The 22,658-nt window shown below is 37.5% G+C and overlaps 1 protein-coding gene across 3 annotated transcripts in view; it reads left to right on the top strand.

The window, feature by feature from the left end:
* Positions 1–3,640: 3,640 nt before the first annotated feature.
* gls2b (glutaminase 2b (liver, mitochondrial)) overlaps positions 3,641–22,658 on the top strand; it is a 66,707-nt gene continuing 47,689 nt past the window's right edge. Inside the window, exons 1-4 of one of the 3 annotated variants that reach the window (XM_039747258.1) lie at positions 3,641–3,996; positions 5,033–5,132; positions 18,052–18,173; positions 18,434–18,563. In XM_039747258.1, the coding sequence (XP_039603192.1) occupies positions 3,791–3,996; positions 5,033–5,132; positions 18,052–18,173; positions 18,434–18,563 (558 nt within the window). In that variant the 5' untranslated portion in view covers positions 3,641–3,790. Of the gene's footprint in view, positions 4,007–4,511; positions 4,603–5,032; positions 5,133–18,051; positions 18,174–18,433; positions 18,564–22,658 lie in introns of those variants that run through there. The other 2 variants (XM_039747259.1, XM_039747260.1) reach the window with 2 other exon arrangements.

Below are 22,658 nucleotides of genomic sequence, written 5' to 3'. Positions count from 1 at the left end.
TGTTTTGGATAAAATAAGCTTTTTTTAAATTCATACCTAGAATTTCACATGGATTTTTTTGAATGCACTTCCTGGTTTATGATGTCAGAGGCTGAGTTTAAAGCAGACTAGCTGAAGCTGAATTGTTGCTCCACAACAAGTCTGATTTGTTTCCAGGAACAACAAAAACCTGACAGTGCCAGAGTGGTAACGACCACTCTCTTTATAGCAGTTTTGTGTTGTCAGATAATTTCTTGTTAGTTGGTTACCTTTTGATCCTAAGTTTCCAATCAATGATGGCTCTGTGGGCAGTACAGTGATGCAGTGACTAGTGTTGCTGCCTCACTGCTCCAGGATTCTAGTTTCAAGGCCCTGCTATGAAGTACGTTACACTTTCTTCCAATGATTGAATAGGGGTACTCCAATTTTCTTAACATGTTGTAATTAAATATGTGTTAAAATAACCGAAGACTCTAAATTAGGCCCTTGTTGGTATGAGAATAAGTGTGACCTTAAATGGACTAGCATATTGTCAGGATTGTTTGCTACCTCATATCTGATGTTACTGCTAGGCTTCAGCCACAATGACCTTGAACTGGTAAACAAATTTGAAAATATATGGATGGAGGCATGATATTCTGATAGTGGTGGTAGTTGGGAGGAAATCACATAAAGATTTTACTGTACTTTCTGTATTTTTTCATATTTTCACTATAATGTCCAAACTACTGTATACTTGTATTGTAACACAAAGGACAGGGGCTTGGTCAACATAACTTAACACACACACACAGTATCTCTCATTCATTTGAAATAATTGTGAATGCTGGTGAAGTTCATACACAGCCCTGGACAAATCACTTCACTGTGTTAGACATTTGATTTTAAAGAACAGGCTAGAAAATGCCTTTTTTTGTCAAATTACAGAGCTCTTCATTTAATGTGGTCATCAAAGATAAACATAGCAGTGAGAACTTGAAACATTAGATAGAATATATACAGTGGTGTGAAAACTATTTGCCCCTTCCTGATTTCTTATTCTTTTGCATGTTTGTCACACAAAATGTTTCTGATCATCAAACACATTTAACCATTAGTCAAATATAACACAAGTAAACACAAAATGCAGTTTTTAAATGATGGTTTTATTATTTAGGGAGAAAAAATCCAAACCTACATGGCCCTGTGTGAAAAAGTAATTGCCCCTGAACCTAATAACTGGTTGGGCCACCCTTAGCAGCAATAACTGCAATCAAGCGTTTGCAATAACTTGCAATGAGTCTTTTACAGCTCTGGAGGAATTTTGGCCCACTCATCTTTGCAGATTTGTTGTAATTCAGCTTTATTTGAGGGTTTTCTAGCATGAACTGCCTTTTTAAGGTCATGCCATAGCATCTCAATTGGATTCAGGTCAGGACTTTGACTAGGCCACTCCAAAGTCTTCATTTTGTTTTTCTTCAGCCATTCAGAGGTGGATTTGCTGGTGTGTTTTGGATCATTGTCCTGTGGCAGCACCCAAGATCTCTTCAGCTTGAGTTGACGAACAGATGGCGGACATTCTCCTTCAGGATTTTTGGTAGACAGTAGAATTCATGGTTCCATCTATCACAGCAAGCCTTCCAGGTCCTGAAGCAGCAAAACAACCCCAGACCATCACACTACCACCAACATATTTTACTGTTGATATGATGTTCTTTTTCTGAAATGCTGTGTTCCTTTTACGCCAGATGTAACGGGACATTTGCCTTCCAAAAAGTTCAACTTTTGTCTCATCAGTCCACAAGGCATTTTCCCAAAAGTCTTGGCAATCATTGAGATGTTTCTTAGCAAAATTGAGACGAGCCCTAATGTTCTTTTGCTTAACAGTGGTTTGCGTCTTAGAAATCTGCCATGCAGGCCGTTTTGCCCAGTCTCTTTTTATGGTGGAGTCGTGAACACTGACCTTAATTGAGGCTCGTCTCTGCGCTCTTGGGGTAATTTTGGTTGGCGGCCCTCCTGGGAAGGTTCACCACTGTTCCATGTTTTTGCCATTTGTGGATAATGGCTCTCACTGTGGTTCGCTGGAGTCCCAAAGCTTTAGAAATGGCTTTATAACCTTTACCAGACTGATAGATCTCAATTACTTCTGTTCTCATTTGTTCCTGAATTTCTTTGGATCTTGGCATGATGTCTAGCTTTTGAGGTGCTTTTGGTCTACTTCTCTGTGTCAGGCAGCTCCTATTTAAGTGATTTCTTGATTGAAACAGGTGTGGCAGTAATCAGGCCTGGGGTGACTACGGAAATTGAACTCAGGTGTGATACACCACAGTTAGGTGATTTTTAACAAGGGGCAATTACTTTTTCACACAGGGCCATGTAGGTTTGGATTTTTTCTCCCTAAATAATAAAAACCATCATTTAAGAACTGCATTTTGTGTTTACTTGTGTTATATTTGACTAATGGTTAAATGTGTTTGATGATCAGAAACATTTTGTGTGACAAACATGCAAAAGAATAAGAAATCAGGAAGGGGCAAATAGTTTGTCACACCACTGTACATAAAAATGAAACCAAGCTTTAGACTTGACTGATGAATGACACAAATGTAACTGTTTATCCTATGATTTTTTAAATTGAACTGATTTAGAAGAATAATAGCAATTGGAATAAATGAGCATTTAAACTGTTTGCTTTTTACCCCTGTTGCCTGATGGCAATAACTGAAATTGAGAAAGTAGTTGATGAGCCTTGTGTTTGAGAACACACTCTGCTTTCCGTAATACTTGCTTATTAAACTTGTCCGTAAGATAGGACTGTTGAGAATTTTTCGTTATTATTTATGGTTCCATTTTACAATCAGAATTTTTCTGTGTTTTATTGCTGATATTACAATTTCAAAACCAAACCAGCAGAACAATGACAGACTCAGGTACAAGGTTGTTTGTAACTAAATGGTGACTAAATTGTAGCAACTCACATTAAAAAGACTTAAAAAGTGCCTTAAACAAAAGACAGTTAAACGACAGTTTCGCGTCCATGATTGCCACTAAGTGGTAATTGTGAGTGAATGTTGTTTCTCCTAAAATCGATTATTAGTTCGTTTATTTTTGCAATATTTACGTGTAGAAAAGATTCATCATATTAAAAGACAAACATTATTTTCCCATTCTCACACTCTAAAAAATAATACAATAAAATAAATAATACATTTTCCATTTGATGTTGTTTAGCATTCAAGCTTTCATTTACTCCTTATGTTAATGAAGGGCTATTAATAATTAATTAAATAAATAAATTTATTTATTGATTGATTACATCTTGCCTGAAGAAGGGGCCTGAGTTGCCTCGAAAGCTTGCATACTGTAATCTTTTTAGTTAGCCAATAAAAGGTGTCATTTTGCTTGGCTTTTCTCTTAAATAAATAAATAAATATAAAATCTGCTACAGCTGCAATGCACAGGCAGCAACCACCAAACATCCAAACATAACTCTGACACACTAAGTCATCTATAAAGTACGCTTCGTTTCTGCAGTAAATCCATCACTTTCGCCGAGTATTACTTTCTAAACGCTATGATTGGTGCTACCTCGCAAAAACCAGCCCCATACTTTTTACTTGTCTCTCATTGGTTGCTGAGTTGTCTATCATACGTTTTGTTTACACACCAGCCCGCCCAATCTCTCAGTCTCTCAGACGTGAGTCTCTTAAAGACGCAGGAGACCTGCTTTATTTGGAGTGAGTGACCAGTGGCAAAGCGGGAGGTTTGCCTCACTGTTTTTTGAGATTACGTGCGGTTAGTCTGAAAGAGAAAGGTCAACAGTACAGTGGGCATGCTTGTCTTAAAACGTGTGCGAGCCTCCTCTCCTGGCTTTGTGAAAACGATACTGTCAGCTGCGGTCAAGTGGACCCGACCAACATACCCAAGGCTGCTTAAACGGACCCACTTCTCCCGGCAACTACACACCTACTCGGTACTGTTTCGGCAGTCATCCCAGGATGTGAACCATACTGACGCTCATCATGTTTTACATAAACTGTAAGTGAATGTGAGTAAAAACATTGACGCATAAAATAAAATGAACCACCAAAAGTGGTTGGTAAAATGAATTGATAAAAACAGTTTTTGCATAGGATCATTATCCAGCAGACGTTTTAAAACAATTCTTGACGACGAAATCTTAGTTTATTACAATATTATCAAAACAAATACGGTATATTTGCTTGAACGTGAACTTAGTGACTGGATTATTTTACCTTTATAATATTTAAATTGTTTTAATGTAAGTGTAAATGACCCTTTTTGTCGGTAAGATGCCTGCGATAAATTTTTTTTTCGTGTAACCGGGAATAGATGTAGTTTTGTAACATGTTACTTCTGCACGTGGCCAATGCGTGAAATGTCAGTTTAAATATAGCGTGTAGGTCTTCTCTCCAGTTTCACGACATTACGTGACATCATCCTGTCTCTGGTGAAATGCGCCCTCTCAGATTGGCAACTGGACAAGGTGCAGCAAACAAGTGGATAATCCCCAGTCAGTTTTGCTTGCTGTCTCGCCACCAGGGCAGCCCTGGGCTCCAGAGTCGCTCTTTAAACAGTTCGTTTTTATTATACGCATGAATAATTATAACCAGGATGCAACAGGTTAGACTGGTCGTATTTGACTAAATGCTCTGTTGATACTTAAGATTTTTCCGTTGCAATTATAAATCTTTTTTGTTTTGTCACACAAAGTTCAATTTTAATAAGTACTGTATTAAACATTTATTGACAAAAAAAATTCTTCTGAGATATGAAATGTATCCTAAATTATGAGTGAATATAGTTGACTTATATGCTTACACATTAAGAGTGTTATGTTTGATCTGGTGCTTTTTGCACATCTCACTCGGGAAACCTTCTGGATTATTCTGGCTTGACAAATATTCTTAGAGATTTGTATGTGTTTATGTGTCTTTTGGAATGTGGGATGCTTTTCTTTAAGAGGTCTGGGTAGATTGCAAAGATAAATATTGCAAAACGGAAAACTGCTGCACCTAACATCTGACTGACTTATGTGTCTTCCTTGTCACAGGGGTGGGTTAAAGCCAGGCATGCTGCCAGGCCTCGAGGACCTCTTGTTCTACACCATCACAGAAGGCAAAGAACAAATTCCAATTACTAGATTCATTAATGTAAGTATACAAAAACATCTCTCACATGGAGACATACACACATCCTTAAAAAGCAATCAGTTATGTAAATAAGGAAACATAGCACAAGTTCAGAATGATGTCTTTATATTTAATGTGAGGGGTCTATGTGTATGCACATTTACCCTGATCTATGTTTGGTGTAAAAAGCTTATGTTACTGATGAAAGGCATACTCTGTGGTCCATGTATAACCCAGGTGCATTTGTAGTCTGGTTTACCATTCAAAAAAGGCTTTATTGATCAAAATGACATTTCTTCTCTTTCAATGTTTGGTTTCAAATGTAGAAAACACACTAGTGGTGATTTGTTATTTTTTGGTCAATAAGCTTTGTGCATCCATTCACTGTAACATGTGTAGCATATTAAATTGATTTATATATTTTTATTAATTGAATCATGTACCAGTTTATCTATGCATTGGCATTCATTTATTTAGCAATTTGAATTAAGAAAAATATGTTAACTTCAATAGGTGTAGCCTGTTGACACAGATGGCACTGTGCTGTTGCTGCATCACAGATCCAGCATTCTGGGTTTGAAGCCTAGTTTTGTCCTTCTTACTTTGTCTGCGTAGGTTTCACTGGGTTCTCTGATTTCATCTTACATTCCCAAATATATTTGGCTAGATGTATAGGTGCCGCAACAGATGTCCATCAGTTGGTGAAGAAATATTCACTAATCTTGACATTGCTGACGATCCTGTGATCTTCGCGGAGTCAATGGAGGCCCTGATTAGGGCTCTTGACAGACTGACCGATGAGTGTGAGTGTCTGGGCTTGCAAGTGTCCTGGATAAAAACCAAGATCCAGGCCTTTAATGACATGTCTGCGGAGAGACTGTCGACCTTGTCAAGAGGTGTACTTGCTTTGGCAGTGACATTCATGTCTCTGGTGACTCTTCCTATGAAGTCAGTAGCTGGATTGGGAGATAATGGGGGAGCATGGGGGAGTCATGAGGTCACTGGAAAGGGCTGTGTGGCATGGACAAAGGTCCAATTCTTTAGAGTCTTAGTGCTTCCTGTCTTGCTATACTGTTGCGAGACATGGACATTGACCTGAGATGAAGACAGGACTCTTTTGGTACTGTGTCTCTTCGGAGCATCCTTGGGTCCTTGTGTGGAAAGAGCGGTTGCTCATAGAGTCCCAAATGAGGTACATTACCTGCATTGTGTGGGAGCATCTTTGGCAGAATTCCCCAAGGGTGATCCAGCTTGCAGAGGATCCAAGTTGCTGGACCAGGCCAAGGGGATGTCCACGTAACTCCTGGCCCTGGCAGATAGAAGGTCATTTCCGGAGAGTGTGACTGGACCGCGTGTCTGCCTGTGGGGTTGCCAACAAGAATCCCGAGCTGTTTCGTGGTGTGGTGGGTACGGTAACATGCTGTACCAGTGCATACTCCCCAACCTGACTTGATTTATGGGAGATTCCAAACTGGGCCTGTGTGAATGGGATTTGTGCATAAGTGAATCCAGCACTGAACTAGAACCCTTTTCAGGTCTATTTCCAGCCTTGTACCAAGATCTGCATCCCCCATGGAACATTAATAATTTATAATTCAGTAAGATATAGACAATGTTAATGTTTTTTTACATATAAATAGGTGCTATAAAATTTAATGCGATGGGAATATTTTTTTTGCATTGCCAGGCTTGCATTTGTCTGATTTTAGAGCCAGAAATAGTAAAGGTGTGACAAAATAGATATAATTCAAAATACTGTATCATTTCATTTTTGTACACCAAAGAAAGATATGATCTTTGTTAGAACAAAGTCTCTTAAAGAGGTAATTTCATGGCAAGCTTGTATTCTCAACTTAAATCTCCAGCTCCAACTATCTTGGTCAGTAACCTAAACAAAAGAATCAGTACGTTTGTACCTTTCAGATTACATGATTTCTGTTTTATATAATGCTACAATAATTTTAGTGTATTTGATTCGAACAATATTTGTGTGTTAATTTGTTTATACAGGTTATATTCAGTCTATTATTGGGATTGTTAACTTCAAGTTAGTAATTAAATGAAATTAGTAGGTCTAATTACAGAGATCATCTGAATTAAGTCACTGAAGACAGTGAAAGTGGCCAACCCCTTTCTTAGTACTAGTGATATTGTTAAGACAAGATTAATCTAGTTAAATACGCATCACAAATTTGTAGTCTGTCTGACTTGTTAAATATTTAAGTAATTATGCATGTTGTACCCTGTTTAAAAAATGAGGTTTTGATATTTAGATTATTGTTTTAATGTGGTGTTTGAGCTATTTGCTATTAAAATTTATTATCCACTATATAATCATTTATCAATGATTTTTGAAGATACTGGACATTGTGGTGAAGCAGGGCTGTATGACATTTTTATAATCTGAATTTGCTTTACTGTATCTTTGTCAAAGCTGGGAACAGCTTTTCAGATTTTTTGGTCAAAGCTAAACTAGGTAATCTGTACCTGGGTCAGGTCATGTTGTCCTGAAGCAAGACCATAGTTACTGGCTTTATCTCATCATGGCTAAGTTTAATTGATCTAATGCACTTTACCTTCTGAAACGAATTCAAATCCTGCTGTAAACAGTCCTTGATAAGGCATGCTATACGTCTGTCAGTACAATACTAGATAAACTACATTACTTTTTATCTGCATTTAGTTTTTCAAGGGATCTGTGACAGCAGATGCATGAAGTGTGGCTTTTGGAAAAGACTGTTCTGAATGATGGTGTCAGAATGGTGTAGGAGGTCAAATTCCTGGGAGTTAATGCAGCTGTACAGAGAGAGACAGAAAAACAAACAAAGTCTTTAGGGAAGTGCACGGTAGCCTGGCAGCCAATCCCCTGGATAATATGTCTGTCTGTATGCCTCCCACCTGTTACCTTTAAACTGAAGGACTCAGTTCCATAAAATCTTATGTGCTCTACCTGTGTTATGGAACTCTTCTAGTTTTCAGCAACCATGAAGTGTCTCTTCACTCATTTCTGTGGGTCTACTCTAAGACACAGGTTTTGCTACAAGGCACATGGTTCAGGATTCTGTAACAAGACTTTAACAGGGGGAAATTGAAAGAAAATTGCTGAATGACAGAATGAAGAGTAATATTAACTTTTCATTTAATTAAAAAACAAAAATATTCTGTTGCTGGATAGGGTACAAAATCATAACAGCTCCTGGATATGCATCTGACATAAGCGATTGAGAGAGACATAGCATAAATGATAAGGTAGTAAGTCTGACTCATATATTGGACTTTCTTCCAGTTTTGGAGGTTTATGATATGTATATATGTCTGAAGTACTGGAAACAATCTCTACCTAATTCAGAATCTGGCTCCCCTACTGAATGTAATTCCTTTTGTTATAACAGTACATTGACATAATATTAAGAGACCACCGGTGTGTTAAGTAAGAGGATATATCTATTTTTTACAGATGGATATAGAAACAAAAAGTTAGCCCCAGAGGATATAAGGAATGTATCACCTAGTTCTTTCATATTTTCAGTTATATATGTTAAAACTCTAAATAGCATGTTTACTTTGTATTGTGTACTCATGTGTGGCTAAATAATTGTTCTAAAAAGTACTTCCAAAAATTGTATTTTTTTATATGTTACTTACCCCATGTAATTTGTAGCGGTGGCCGAGAAAAAAATTTAATCTCATGTATTTGTGCATAAATTATATCTTGAAGATTAGTCTTAAATGAGACCCTGCAGAGACCAGTTCTGGACAACTCAAGTGATGAAAAAAATCAAACATGGTTACAATGTGCAAAATATGTGCATTTTTTGCTAAAATATTATTAACAATTCTGGAAAACTCTGCATTGAATGTCAACAGGAAAGATGTATTGAATTGAAGATCTGTGTCTCTCCCTCATTCATTGGTCAAAAATTCCATCTGGAAGTAACTGTTTCGACTATACAAATTTTTGATTATACGAATGGATAACAGAAAGGGTGGCTTATGCAACACGAGTTGTCTTAGATTTTTTTTTCTTTTTCCCATTGACATTTTCACATCATTTATCAAGAACTGGTCACCACATGGTCCCATTGAAATTGAATGTTCAATATGTAATTTCTCCTTGAAAATATAAGATTAAAACTGATGTTTTATACTATTTGAAATTGGAAAAAATCTAATTCTCACTTAGAAGATTTGTGCAAAACTTTTTCAAAACCTGGCAGGATCTAATCAGTAACGTTTTAGAATAAGCTTTTAAAGCACTGAGGAAGCAGATTATCTCCCCATTTCTTTTTCTTCTCCATTTATCTTTATTCACTTATTAATTAATCAATTTACTTATTTTTACTAGCTTTAAGTTTTACTCTGTTGGCCATGCTTTCTTTCTCAGGGGTGGGGGTTGATTTGTTTTCACTCCTATCTTTGTAAAAAATTATCTACTTGTATGGAATGTTGTGTGATTACAATAAAATAAAAAAAATTATACATAAAAAAAGATAAAAATTTCTTCTCAGCAACCACTACAAACTACATGGCAAAAGTAGTATATCAAAAAATATATAATTTTTGGTTTAAATATTTCTTCAATTGTGTAAGTATCTGTAGTTTCTGATGGTTTGTTGTTTTTATCTTTTCACAGTAAACTGGCCAGACATGAGTGAAAATGCTGTGCAGTGTAATATTTCTGTACTATGTCTGATTCTGTTAGAATACGAGCTCCAAAAAGAGCAGGTTGAGAAAATGGATAGATAGATGGCTGAAAGAAAATTCTATACTCATTTGTTCACTGTATAATTTGTTTGTTGTCTTATTTGTGATCCACTTGACTCTGCAGCTAGTTCTCTGGTCATTTAGTGAATTAGAAGGAATTTTGATTATATCTTGCATTTTTGACATTAACATCGTTTTAAAGGATGATGTCTGTTATACCTTTAGCTGATAATTTTGTACAAGTCAGCTTACTGGATTAGGATACAGTCTGATTGTTTACAGGTATTTTTTGCAGATGAAGCACAGGAAAATAAATTGATTTACTCAGTCCCACATTTGAGAATTGAACCAGAAACCCTGTGTTAGTCACTATGCCAGCATACTCAAGCACATACCCATAATCACTCATTGGATCAGTTCAGAGTTACGAATTAACTAAACATGCATGTCTTTGGGATATGCAAGGAGAGCTGAATATTTAGAAAACGACTAAAACAGACTTGAGAAGACTGTAGTAACTCAATAGTAACATTGGCTGGGCTAGGATTCTAACCCAGGACTTTGGATTTATATGGTAAAAGCGCCAGCATGCCACCTTTAAATCCTGCATTATATTATTTTTATGATCATTTTTTTTTATTTGTAATCAAATAATCAAGAACTGACATCTAAAATTACAAATGGAAACTTGTAATGTGACATTAAAACTCCAAACGAATACATAACCCTTACTGCAGCCACCTCCAAAAGTGAAATCCTTAACAGTCATGAATTAACAATGGGGAAATTAAAAGAAGTGTATTGCAAAGTGTAAAGAGTTCATGGTATATCTCCAACCAGTATGGATATAAATGTGGATATAGGTTTGATTGTATTAATTAAAACTGAAGATAATTCCAGATGCACACAGTTATAGAAAGATATTATCACTGACAAAAACTAACATAACCAGGATGTTTCTATCTTTAAACTATAGGGAGGTTAGCTGCTATAGTTCATAGCAGTACAGCTTTCATTTGCAAGGGAACAGGAGATAAATTGTGTTTAAATAGATGAACATACAAGCACATACAAGAAGATACAGTATTTATGCACGAGAATAAAAGGGAACTTAAAACAGAACACAAAGGCATAACAGGATATTTAAGGGTTCTTGTTAGATCAAGAGTAATAAAATAGGGCGATGAGTAAGTAAGATATATCTGTAAACAAACTGAAACTGCCTACATTGATAGTCAAGGTACTTTGAGTATAGTTTGACATGTTTTAAAAAGCAGTTTATTACAATAAGAAAAAGAGGTTATATGTAAATAAATAGGATGGTAAGGAAGCTGAACTTGGAAAGAGAGTCCACACACCTTCAAGAGGGAGCAGAGCTGCAGCTGAAAAAGAAGATGAAAGTATATATAATATCTCCCATTGTATCAATGCTACATTGCAAGCAGACATAGAAAAAACATTCACATGGGAGATTTTCAATTACAGTCAGGCAAAGATGTTGGAGAGTTAAACCACCAGTGATAACTGATACAATTGTAAGTACAGAAAACACCCCAGGTTTGGTCTTTGGGCCTAGGTCTCTTTCCAGTCTATATAAAGCTATATACTGTAAAGCCAGAAACAACTGATTTGACCTGATTCTAATACTTACTGTGTTTGGAGTGGATTTCTGACCCGATTATATACTAATATAATATATGTTTCTTTTGGCTTCATCAATGTATGATATGCAGAGGTGTGAATTTGTGATGAAAATGGGTGCAAAATGATCGCAGCAGGAAGTCTGTTAAGGACAGTACTAAATGGAGATATTCTAATGAAAAACTTCCATTTAATTAAAAACTTTGAAGTTAAATGTAATTTGCCCTAATTTTACATAATATAAAATATTAGGGGGCTTTGCCCCCAGCTCGCTTCACTCACCAAACCCCCCCGGCCTGTGCTACGCGCCAGCCAATTCGCGTCTCTGCCACTCGCGTATGTGGGTTTCACTTTCACCAAACAACAAATCTTTTAATTTTTAGATATGCCTCTAGATTGGGAAGAAACAGTACTTTTCCCTGATGGCAACACGAATTAGACGATCTACAAGTCTCTGACTTAAAGTGTAAATCTGAACAATATATTCAATCTCTTGATGGCTGATGCCTGCTCAGAACTATTTGTTGTACCGGCAATCAAAGATACGATGTCTTGTGACCACTATCAGACTGGACAAAGGCAGGACATTAGCAGCAACAGATAGCATCTTAACAGCACTTTCACCGGCTAATAGATGGCTGCAGTGCAACACAATTCTTTTTGGCACCATAATGTAAAATGGGACTTCCACCTGCAGCTAAAGTCACTTCAGTAAGCAAGCAATTCACCATGCTACTGTTTAGATCTAGTAGTGCCATGATGATGGTGTATGCACCCAAAAAGAAGAAGACACAGTAAAATGTGTCTACTTTTCTTGTTAACTTGTTAACACTAGAATTACCAGAGCCTATGAAAAAACTTGTAGATCCGGCCCACCTTTATTCCGTTCGCACCTCTCCATCAGCGTCTTTTGTCCCGTAAATGTGCCGATACAGACAAGCAGCCTGGTATCCCATCCCCCCACCACAGCAATACGTGCACAGTGTTCGCCCAGCACATGACTTGATTATCTGGGAGTGAAGTGCTGGAGTTTTAGAGTGGAAATAATAGATAGTTATTTGGAACACATGCATTTCATGTGTGTTCCATTTCTACAATAATCTGTGTAAACACATTGTTAAAACAGAAACGTTTTTCATATTTTAGTAGTAAATGACAAAATGTTGGCATAAACTATATAATGTGTGAAGACTGAAGTCCAAAGATCAAATAAACACTTTCACAAAAGGTTCAAGGATGATATAACAGCTTCCATAGCGGTTAGATTTGCTGACTTATAATCAAGACTCCCCGGTTCGATCACGACTGCTTCCTATATTTGCTGTTATCAGTAGTGAGCTGCTCTTATTGTTAATATTATACAGTACACACATACATTTGGTTTGCTTCTGTATAAGCTATATCACGCTTTGACTTTCACGGCTTCACTCTATCGCGGATTTTAAATGTAAGCATATCTAAATATATATCACGGATTTTTCGGTGGTTCGCGGATTTCTGCGGACAATGGGTCTTTTAATTTATGGTACATGCTTCCTCAGTTTGTTTGCCCAGTTGATTTCATACAAGGGACGCTATTGGTGGATGGCTTAGAAGCTACCCAATCAGAGCATGTATTACATATTAACTAAAACTCCTCAATGATATACAATATGCTTCCCGCGCGGTGCTTGATTGTTTGCTTTTCTCTCTCTCACCCTCTCTGACATTCTTTGCGCCTGACGGAGGGGGTGTGAGCAGAGGGGCTGTTTACACAGAGGCTGTTTGTCTAGAGGATAGGGACACCCTTCTACAAAATGCCGCTTTATCGCGGTGCTTCGGCATACTTAAAAGCATGCATTGATTTTTTGATTGTTTGCTTTTATCTCACTCTTTCTCTCTGACATTCTCTGCTCCTGACGGCGCTCTTTTGAAGAGAAGATATGTTTGCATTCTTTTAATTGTGAGAAAGAACTGTCATTTCTGTCTTGTCATGGAGCACAGTTTAAACTTTTGACTAAAGGGTGTTATTTCATGTCTAGAGGGCTCTAATAATGTTAACAGTGTGGGAGAGCTTACAAGGGCTTTATAATATATAAAATAACCATACAAACAAATGGTTTCTACTTCGCGGATTTTCATCTGTCACGGGGGGTTCTGGAATGCAACCCCTGCGATCGAGGAGGGATTACTGTACTATGCACCCAAAAGTGGACAATGGCAAGATTGGGGGAAAAAAAAAACACACGGTCACCGATTACAAGCGCAAGATGTTATGCGAATGAATATTAATAATATGAATAATGTTGCATCCGTGCCACAATGTTTTTTGAAATGTACTATACAGGTCAGAAAATGAATAATTCCAGATATCATATATACCTATGTCTCTGATTTTATTTTTGTTTTTTTTGACAAGAGACTGAGAAAATAAAAGTGAAAAAAAAAAACGGTAACTTTTATAAGTCCTATAAATGTACACCATCTGTTACAGATGCAAACCAAATGTATGTGTGTACTGTATAATATTTACAATAAGAGCAGCTCACTACTGAAAACGGCAAATATAGGAGGCAGTCGGGATCAAACCGGGGAGTCTTGATTACAAGTCAGCAAATCTTACCGCTACGCAACGGAAGCTGTTATACTGTCCTTGAACCTTTTGTGAAAGTGTTTATTTGATCTTTGGACTTCAGGCTTCACACATTATATAGTTTATGCCAACATTTTGTCATTTACTACCAAAATATGATAAACATTTTTGTTTTAACAATGTGTTTACATAGATTATTGTAGAAACGGAACACACGTGAAATGAATGTGTTCCAAATAACGATCTATTATTTCCACTCTAAAACTCCAGCACTTCACTCCCAGATAATCAATCAAGGCATGAAATGGGAGAACATTGTGCACGTTCTGCAGTGGTAGGGGGATGGGATACCAAGCTGCTTGCTGCTTGTCTTTATCGGCACGTTTACAGGACAAAAGACACTGACGGAGAGGTGCAAACGGATTTAAAGTGGGCCGGACCTACAAGTTTTTTCATAGGCTCTGGTAATTCTAGTGTTAAGCATGGTGGAAGAATATATGCTCAATTTGTATTGTATTTATGTGAATATATGTCACTATATGTTATCCTTTTATCTTCTTTGTAAATATCCTATGAATTTTTGAAAGGTGTATGGTTTTTTTCAAAGGTTTGCTGGATGTTAATTGCATGTTTGTGTGCATCATACAGTATATGTTTTTTGTAAGAAACAGGTACTGCATAATTTAAATGGAAATCTATATTTATAATTACACCTAACTCAAATTTTTTTTTTTTTCATTTTTGATCTTGTGCCATATTTTGATGTAATCTTTATTATATTATTTTATTTCATTTTTTATAGTGGAACACAGTTTAATTAAATAAATGAGAATACATGGTATGTTCAATATTATAACCCTGGTCACACTACACAACTTTTCCAGCGATTTTTAGTTGTAGACTTTATTTGCATTATCTTACCAAGTCAGAGGCAGTCATGTAATTTGACATTCCCAGTGATTTGAAAAAAAGAAAATATAAAGGTGGTAAAATCTAAAACAAAAGTGCAATACTAAGTGTAAAAGAAAGAAAGAAGAACCTAGTGTTCCTATTTAATACTTTAATTGTGAAATAATTTCTCTATGTGTCTGTCTGTCTGTCTATCTTAATGTGCTTGAAAAACAAAAACTACTGATTTGGTAATCAGTTTTTGACAGCAGATTAGATTGTGATACAAACGTAACATTTACATGTTAATATTAAAATATACCATAAAAAATACTTAAGTAATACTAAAACATATTATTCAGATCTTAGATAAAATAAGTATAACTTAGTAATTGACAATGCAAGTTTCATTGCACGTATTATAATGCCCCGGGATGTTGATAAAGGAATGCACTAGCACTTCAGACAATGCTGATGGTAGGTCTCCTTCTTCAGCAACCCTGATCTTCCTGTGCTTCTTTAGGAGTGCCCCAGGCATTCTCATCTGCCTTACACCCGGCCTGCACATTTATTCTCCCGGCTCTGCCTTGTTCTTCATTTTGGGTCAGACGTAACATTACCCTTGTCACTTTCCACAACTCAATGAGATGATGCAAGCCAGTATACTTAATGAGACCTACTGGTGCCTATGTACACAGGCCAATGGATTTTAGCAGAGGAGAAGTACTTAAGTACTTGCAGGTATGTACTCACTATCCATGTCTCCACTTCTATGCACTGCAGTAGCTCCTTGCTAACCCAGATAATTCTAAATTGCAATTCTTTTTTCCAGCTTCTTTGTAATCTGCATATTCATTTCTAAAGATATTGGTTTTTCATAACATACTGGGTAAGTAATATTTTATAGCTTTATACAAAAACTACCAGGTATACCTGGCTCTACGTGGGGGAGAATAAAGCACAGGTGTTGTCACTAAATGCCCCATTAGAAAAAATCTTTGCCCTAAAGCACAGTTTTACTGACTAAGCCCACCATGGGGAGCAATTTTTGCATATCTGTGCCGTCCTAAAAATGTGTCCTCGTGCACATAAAATTACTCAATGGGAAGAATTTTGAAATGAAGCATCACCTATGTTCTTCCTTTGTAGACTTTATGAATCTTTACAAAACAGATGTAGGTTCAACAGTGTGGATTATTAGTAAACCAGACAAACGCATAAACATATTTGTGGCTTCTTTTCCTCTTATGCTTTTTGGATCAAATATGCAATATATGTACCTATGTTTGGATTAACTTGAGTTGTTTTTTTTACAGGCCATCCTTGCCAGACCTGAAAATAGTCATGGCTTATCTCTAAATTTATATTATTTAAATTTTTCATATTAATTTGACTATTGTGTGTTGCCAATATTTCTGGAGGTGGTTTGGATGGATGGATGGTTGGATGGATGAATTGATGGATCTATATAAGATCTGATATTTTTGTTTGGTTCTAAAGACAAGTTCTGTATTTCTGATAAAGGACTTCAGATTCCATTCATATAATTCTATAGGCTACCAGATTTTATTTATAGTCGGTTCAGAAAGTTTTCAGACACCTTCACTTTCTGCATAATTCAATGTTTTGTAGATTTAATTTTACATGAATAAATTTTCCATTTTTGCCCATCAATCTACAATCAGTAACCTGTAATGGCAAAACATAACAAGATGGGTAATGCCTGTATGTCCTACAACTGCATAAATCGTGTGTGGAGAGGGCTTTGAATATGGCAGTTTTGAGACACTTGCCATTTAGAGTAACCAAGCTTAAGGGGACCAACCAGGGAGAATGGGATAAACTTTGCAAATCTAGGTGTGAAAAGCTTATAGAAACTCAAAGCTGTAAATGCTGCCAAAGAGGCTTCTACAAAGTCATGAATTAAAGTTCAGAATATTTAAATGAATCAAGTGTTTATTATGGGTTATTGAGTGTACACCAATGAGCAAAAATGTTACATTTATCCATTTGAAATTAAATCTACAACTCACTTAAGTGTGCAGAAAAGTGGAATATTTTCTGAATCCACTGAACATAGTTATAGTTGGGAATAGGGGATTGCCAGGAACTTCACAGTATCCTGGTACTAGAGTCACAATAAAATCATTTTGTTTTTTTAATGCTGTAAAACATAGGAAATTAAGAACTCCATTATGTCAGGGTAAAGATAATGTTTCTAGGCTTTAATATTGAGGTTTTTCATGATAGCTCAACATCCTTCAATGACTTTGAAAAATGGCAGAATTATTTTTTTTTTTTTTAGCTGTTAAGCTAAATGTAGGCAGTACACAAACATAAGCTAAGAGGTTCAATTTCAAGAGAGCACGTAAGCAAGCTATGAAAGCGAGACTGAAACTACTGTAAGGAAATGTTAACATACCTGTGACTTGTGTGACAGAGCTAACAATCTGTATACAATGTAAATCTCCCATATCTGCCAAATTAAGTAAAGCAAATAAGTAAAAATTACATATAGACATAAATCCACTAAATAGAAGGTTTGCCTATGCTTTGGACCTGTGAGCCCATGATCAGTACAGTACAGTGTACTATAATGTATAAGTGTAATCTGCTAATTCAGAATAGGTTTAGTTAAAGAGTTTTATAGATGATTTTCTGTATATGTAGTAGACACATCTATGCAGTAATGTGATTGTTGTTGATATGACTCGGAACTCTGGCTGGTGCACATTAAACTTTTTTATTAATTATGTTGACTCTTATGATAGTAAAGAATAATGGCTGAAGTGAGTATTAGGGTAATCCAGACAAGTAATGAAAACAAGGTAAAGTAATTATTGCCTCTTAATGTAGAGTATTGCCAAGTATCAGTGCTAGGGTGCATGTTAAAAATAAATTAGAATTAAAAATTATAAATGAGGTAGTCATTTTACTCCTGAATCAATATGACAGACTGTGAAATACTCTGCTTTCAAGAGCTCAAAGCTTTTATGATTTATTTTCAACCCAAGAAAGGCTGATGAATTAATTATTCTCAAGGACATAATTAAAATTACTGGGCCATTTTGTATGTTGTTTTCTTACCATTTAGATTTTCTTGTATTTAGAGGATATTGTTGTATTTTTTAACAGGCCCTGAAAAGCACAGGTCTTCTGACCACAGACCCACGACTCAGAGACTGTATGGATCTTCTGCAGCACTCGGTACAGGAGACAGCGGGTGGAAGTATGATGGATCGATATCTCTTTAAGAAGTGAGCCTGGTAGATCCAGCCTACATGTTGATTGCTTCACTGTACATTGACACCTAGCCGTCTGATTGTTGGTCAGGCATGGAGCTGCCACTAGGTTCCTGCTAGGAGGTGTGCTGGTTTCAGAAGATCAGGTTTTTTTCTTCATTCTGTAGCAGTGGCTGCAATGATTTGTGGTGTTTAGCACATCTTGTTACTATTTGTCTGGACATGTTCTGCTTTGCCAGAATCAAACTGAAACTTTTGCTTTTGTTTCCTTGCAGGTGTGTAGGTAGCAACATTGTTCTTCTGACACAGGCTTTCAGAAAAAAGTTTGTGATTCCTGACTTTGAAACTTTTGTGTCACACATAAATCATCTGTATGAAAATGCCAGGAGGCAGACTTCAGGCCAGGTGAGCTATCTGCTTTCACCTTAGCTATCATTCCTTGGTTTTGTTGACTTATTTACTTAATGTTTTGTCGGAGTTTGCCAGCCTCACTGTATTTGTGACATTTTGTTCTGTGCCTGACTGAACTTGTGACTGTTCTTCCCATTGCTTTTGTCTTTATTTTCCATAAAAAATATTAATGTGGATTATTTTGGAAGTGTCTACTCATTTGCTTTGAAAGCACTTAGTGGTACTGCTTACAGTGAAACCTCCAAAATATATACAGTTAGGTCCATAAGTATTTGTACATTGATGCATTTTTTGTTAATTTGTGTATCTGTATAACACCACAATGGATCTGAAATTAAGCAAACAAGATGTGATGGAAGTATATTCTGTCATCTTTAATTTATGGGGTTAAACAAAGGTATTGCATTAAGCTTTCAGAAATGACAGCAATTTTTCACAGAGTCCCTCCATTTTCAGAGATTCAAAAGTAATTGTACATGTGACTAACCAGCAGTTTCATGGCCAGGTAGGGCCCATTCCCTTATTATTCCATGGCAAATTAAGTAGATAAAAGAACTAGAGTTGATTCAAAGCACAGAATTTGCATTTGGTGGCTGTTCACTGAAACTCTGAAACTCAACATGTCCAAAGAGGTGTCAATTCAAGTGAATGACACCATCATTAGGCTGAAAAACAAGCTTATCAGAGGGATGGATAAAACTTTAGGAGTGCCCAAGTCAAAAATCTGGTACATCCTTATAACGAAGGAATGCACTTGTGAGCTCAGCAATACTAGAAAGCATGGAAGACAATTAAAGCGGATGATCACAGAATTCTTTCCTTGGTGAAGAAAACCCACTTCACAACATCTAGCCAGGTCAAGAGCACTTTTGAGGATGTAGTCATATCACTGTCCGGGTTTACATTCAAGAGACGCCTTCATTATTGTAAATACAGTGGGTTTACCTCTAGATGCAGACTGCTGGTACTACTGAAGAACAGGAGGGCTACATTAGACTTTGCCGGAAAAACTCTTAAAAAGTCTGCCGATTTCTGAAATAAGGTTCCTTGGACAGATAAAACCAAGATCAACTTGTACTGGAATAATGGGAAGAGAAATGTATGGAGAAAGAAAGAATCAACTGATTATCCAAAGCATACCACATTGTCTGTCAAACATGGTGGAGGCAGTGTTATGTCATGGGCTTATATGGCTGCCAATGAAACTCGGTCACTGGTGGTTATTGATATTGTGACTGCTGACAGTAGCAGGATGACTTCTGAAACGTATAGGTCTACACTCTCTGCTCAGATTCGACCAAATGCTGCAAAACCGATTGGAAGGAGCTTCAAAGTACATATGGATAATGACCCAAAACATACTAAAAGCAAACCAAGGATTTCTCAAGGTAAAGAATTAGGATACTTTTTAAAGGCCATATCAGACACTTCTTTAAAGGCCATATCAGACACCTCATTAATAATGCTTTGCATTGAATTCATACTAAAAACATGATGTACACACGATACACTTATAACCCCAATTTTAGCACCACCCAAGCCTGTGAGTTGGAGGTCATTATAACGTCGTGTTTGTTCAGTCAGTGGGCTGGCAAAAGGGGTGAGAAGCCTCTTCTTCAGCAGGTACCCGCTGTCACCTAAGTAATCATGTTATTTGGTTACATCATACAGATAACTTACAATTTTGGCCAAAGGTGTAATATTAAATGTCTTATCTTACTGAGAAGCCAGCCATCACACACACCTTTTTCAAGTTTGTTCCCAACGGCTAGGTGTCAGAATGAATGAATCTTGAGTTGAGCCAGGCCTTCTCGTCACAACATTAGTTGAGACACATTTTTGCATCACAGATAATGTGCACATTAACAGAATGGAAATGTTTTCTATTTATATATAGTAAGCAAATTCATACTTTGAAGGTGCCCTTTATAGCAATGTGTATTCAGTCGACTGCTCAGATTACATTTGGAAAACTGGATCTATATATCTGGAATACAAGTGGGTAATAACATCCCGTAGAGCTGGTATGGTGTGACTCAGGGATGACTGATAAATACCTGATCGGTGAGCCAGTTCACATTGAAAAGCTCCTGTGGCTAAAAACCAGAGAGTGGACAAACCTTGCAAAGGTAGAGCGCAATTCATCAAAGTCTGCTTTTGTAAAGCTGGCCCCAGTTCAACACACAGCTCCAAGAGGATAGCTCTTGGAAATCTAAATTAATTTAGAAGCCAGTTGTCATCATAGGACAAGAAATCAGTATGATTTCTAAATATGCACCCTCTTCTAATTCTTCCGTTTGCATTTTCTTCTAACAACGCTAAAACAGCCATGGTAGTTGGAGCAGTTTGGCCATTCCATGCGCGATTACATTGTTACAGATTGATTACAATCAAGTACCTTAAATTTGTAAATGATATGCAATTATTTTTGGTGTATTTGATAAAGCCCATGTCATAGATGTAAATCTAAAAAAGAAAGGGAAACCACACAGAAACAGTAGCACTACTGTGACACTGGGTGTTTCCTGTTTAAAAACCGAACAGAAACTTATGTACATATGGTCAGAGGCTGCCGTGAAAATGTGCGTGGTGTTATGGTAAGTTTACGATTTATACATCTCGATGTGTGTGGAAGCAGGTATACGCAACATTTTTTGCATACACACCGTTTATACATGAGGCCCTTACTGTCAACCCAGTAGAGCATGTTTTCCAGTTACTGAAGACAAAACTGAAGGCAGTAGAACCAACAAACAAGCAGCAACTGTAGGGAGCAACAGTACTGGCCTTAGCAAAGCACCTCAAGGGAGGAAACTTGGCATTTGGTGATGTCCATGGGTTCTGGACTTCAGGCAGTCATTGACTGCAAAAGATTTTCATCCAATTGTTAAAACAATACATATATTTTATATTATATTACTTTGTCCAATTAGTTTTGTGCCTCTGAAAATGGAGGCAAAAAAAGATAGCTGTATTTTCTGAAAGCTAATGCAATACCTTTGTTAAACCCCTAAAGTTTTTATATTTCTGTCACATCTTGATTGCTTAATTTCAAATCCATTGTGGAGAGAAAATTACACATATATATATATTGTAACAAAAGGCGCTATATAGGCTCCCGACCCTACACAGACACAGAGGCACGTATAAAAAGCACAAAGACTTTATTAATTTTCTTCAGCTGTGGGACACATCTTCCCCGTGCCACACAGCCCAAACACAGTCCCAAGGCACAACAAACGCCACCAACAATTCTTTCTCCTTGACCACCACTCCTACTCAAGCTTAGTCCTCCTCCTCCTGACTCTGGCTCCTTTAGTGGTGGTGGCTGGCCCTTTTTACAACCCACCCGGAAGTGTTCCAGGTGCTTGACCACCTGGTCCTAATTTCACCTCCAGGTGGGGCTGAAGATTCATCCAGCCAGGCTGCTGTGTCCATGCAGCTCCCCCTAGCGGCCATCCGAGCCCCCAACCAGGCTGTGGAGGACTCCATCTCCCATGGAGCCCTGCGGGTGGATGGAGAATCACCGTCAGCCAGGGAGGCTGCCACCAAGCGTCCCGGGCGAAGTACTGGACTGCCCTTGGTGGCTTCCCCGGAACATAAGCAGCAGGGGCATCCCTGCCGGGCATGGGACCCAGCTGTCCTTCACTATATATATATATATATATATATATATATATATATATATATTGTGAACGGTACCCGGGCACAGACAGGCGGACATGTTGTTTTGACACCACCACACGCTTATTTACAATCTATTTACAATTATAATGGTCACCAAGACCCCAGTTCATTGGTCACAAAGACCTAAACACGTGCACAAAAACCCCCAAATACCCAATGTCCTGGCCACAATGCCTTTCTTCGGGCCGCCTCCACTCTCCACAGCTTCGTCCTACCTCCACCCGACTCCAGCCTTGAATGACGGGAGACGGCCCCTTTTATGAAGGACCCGGATGAGCCCCAGGTGTTCCCGGCAATCTTCTGGCCACGCCCCAGCGTGGCGGAAGTGTCGGCTGTCCTCCCGGCTGCTCCCGGGCACCGCCTCAGTCTTCCCCAGCACTTCCTGGTGTGGCAGGAGTGCTG

This window comes from Polypterus senegalus, chromosome 3, assembly GCF_016835505.1.
Source record: "Polypterus senegalus isolate Bchr_013 chromosome 3, ASM1683550v1, whole genome shotgun sequence".
Lineage (NCBI taxonomy): Eukaryota > Metazoa > Chordata > Cladistia > Polypteriformes > Polypteridae > Polypterus > Polypterus senegalus.
The sequence above is the reverse complement of the archived record's forward strand: the minus strand, read 5'-3'. Positions and strand labels throughout refer to the sequence as shown.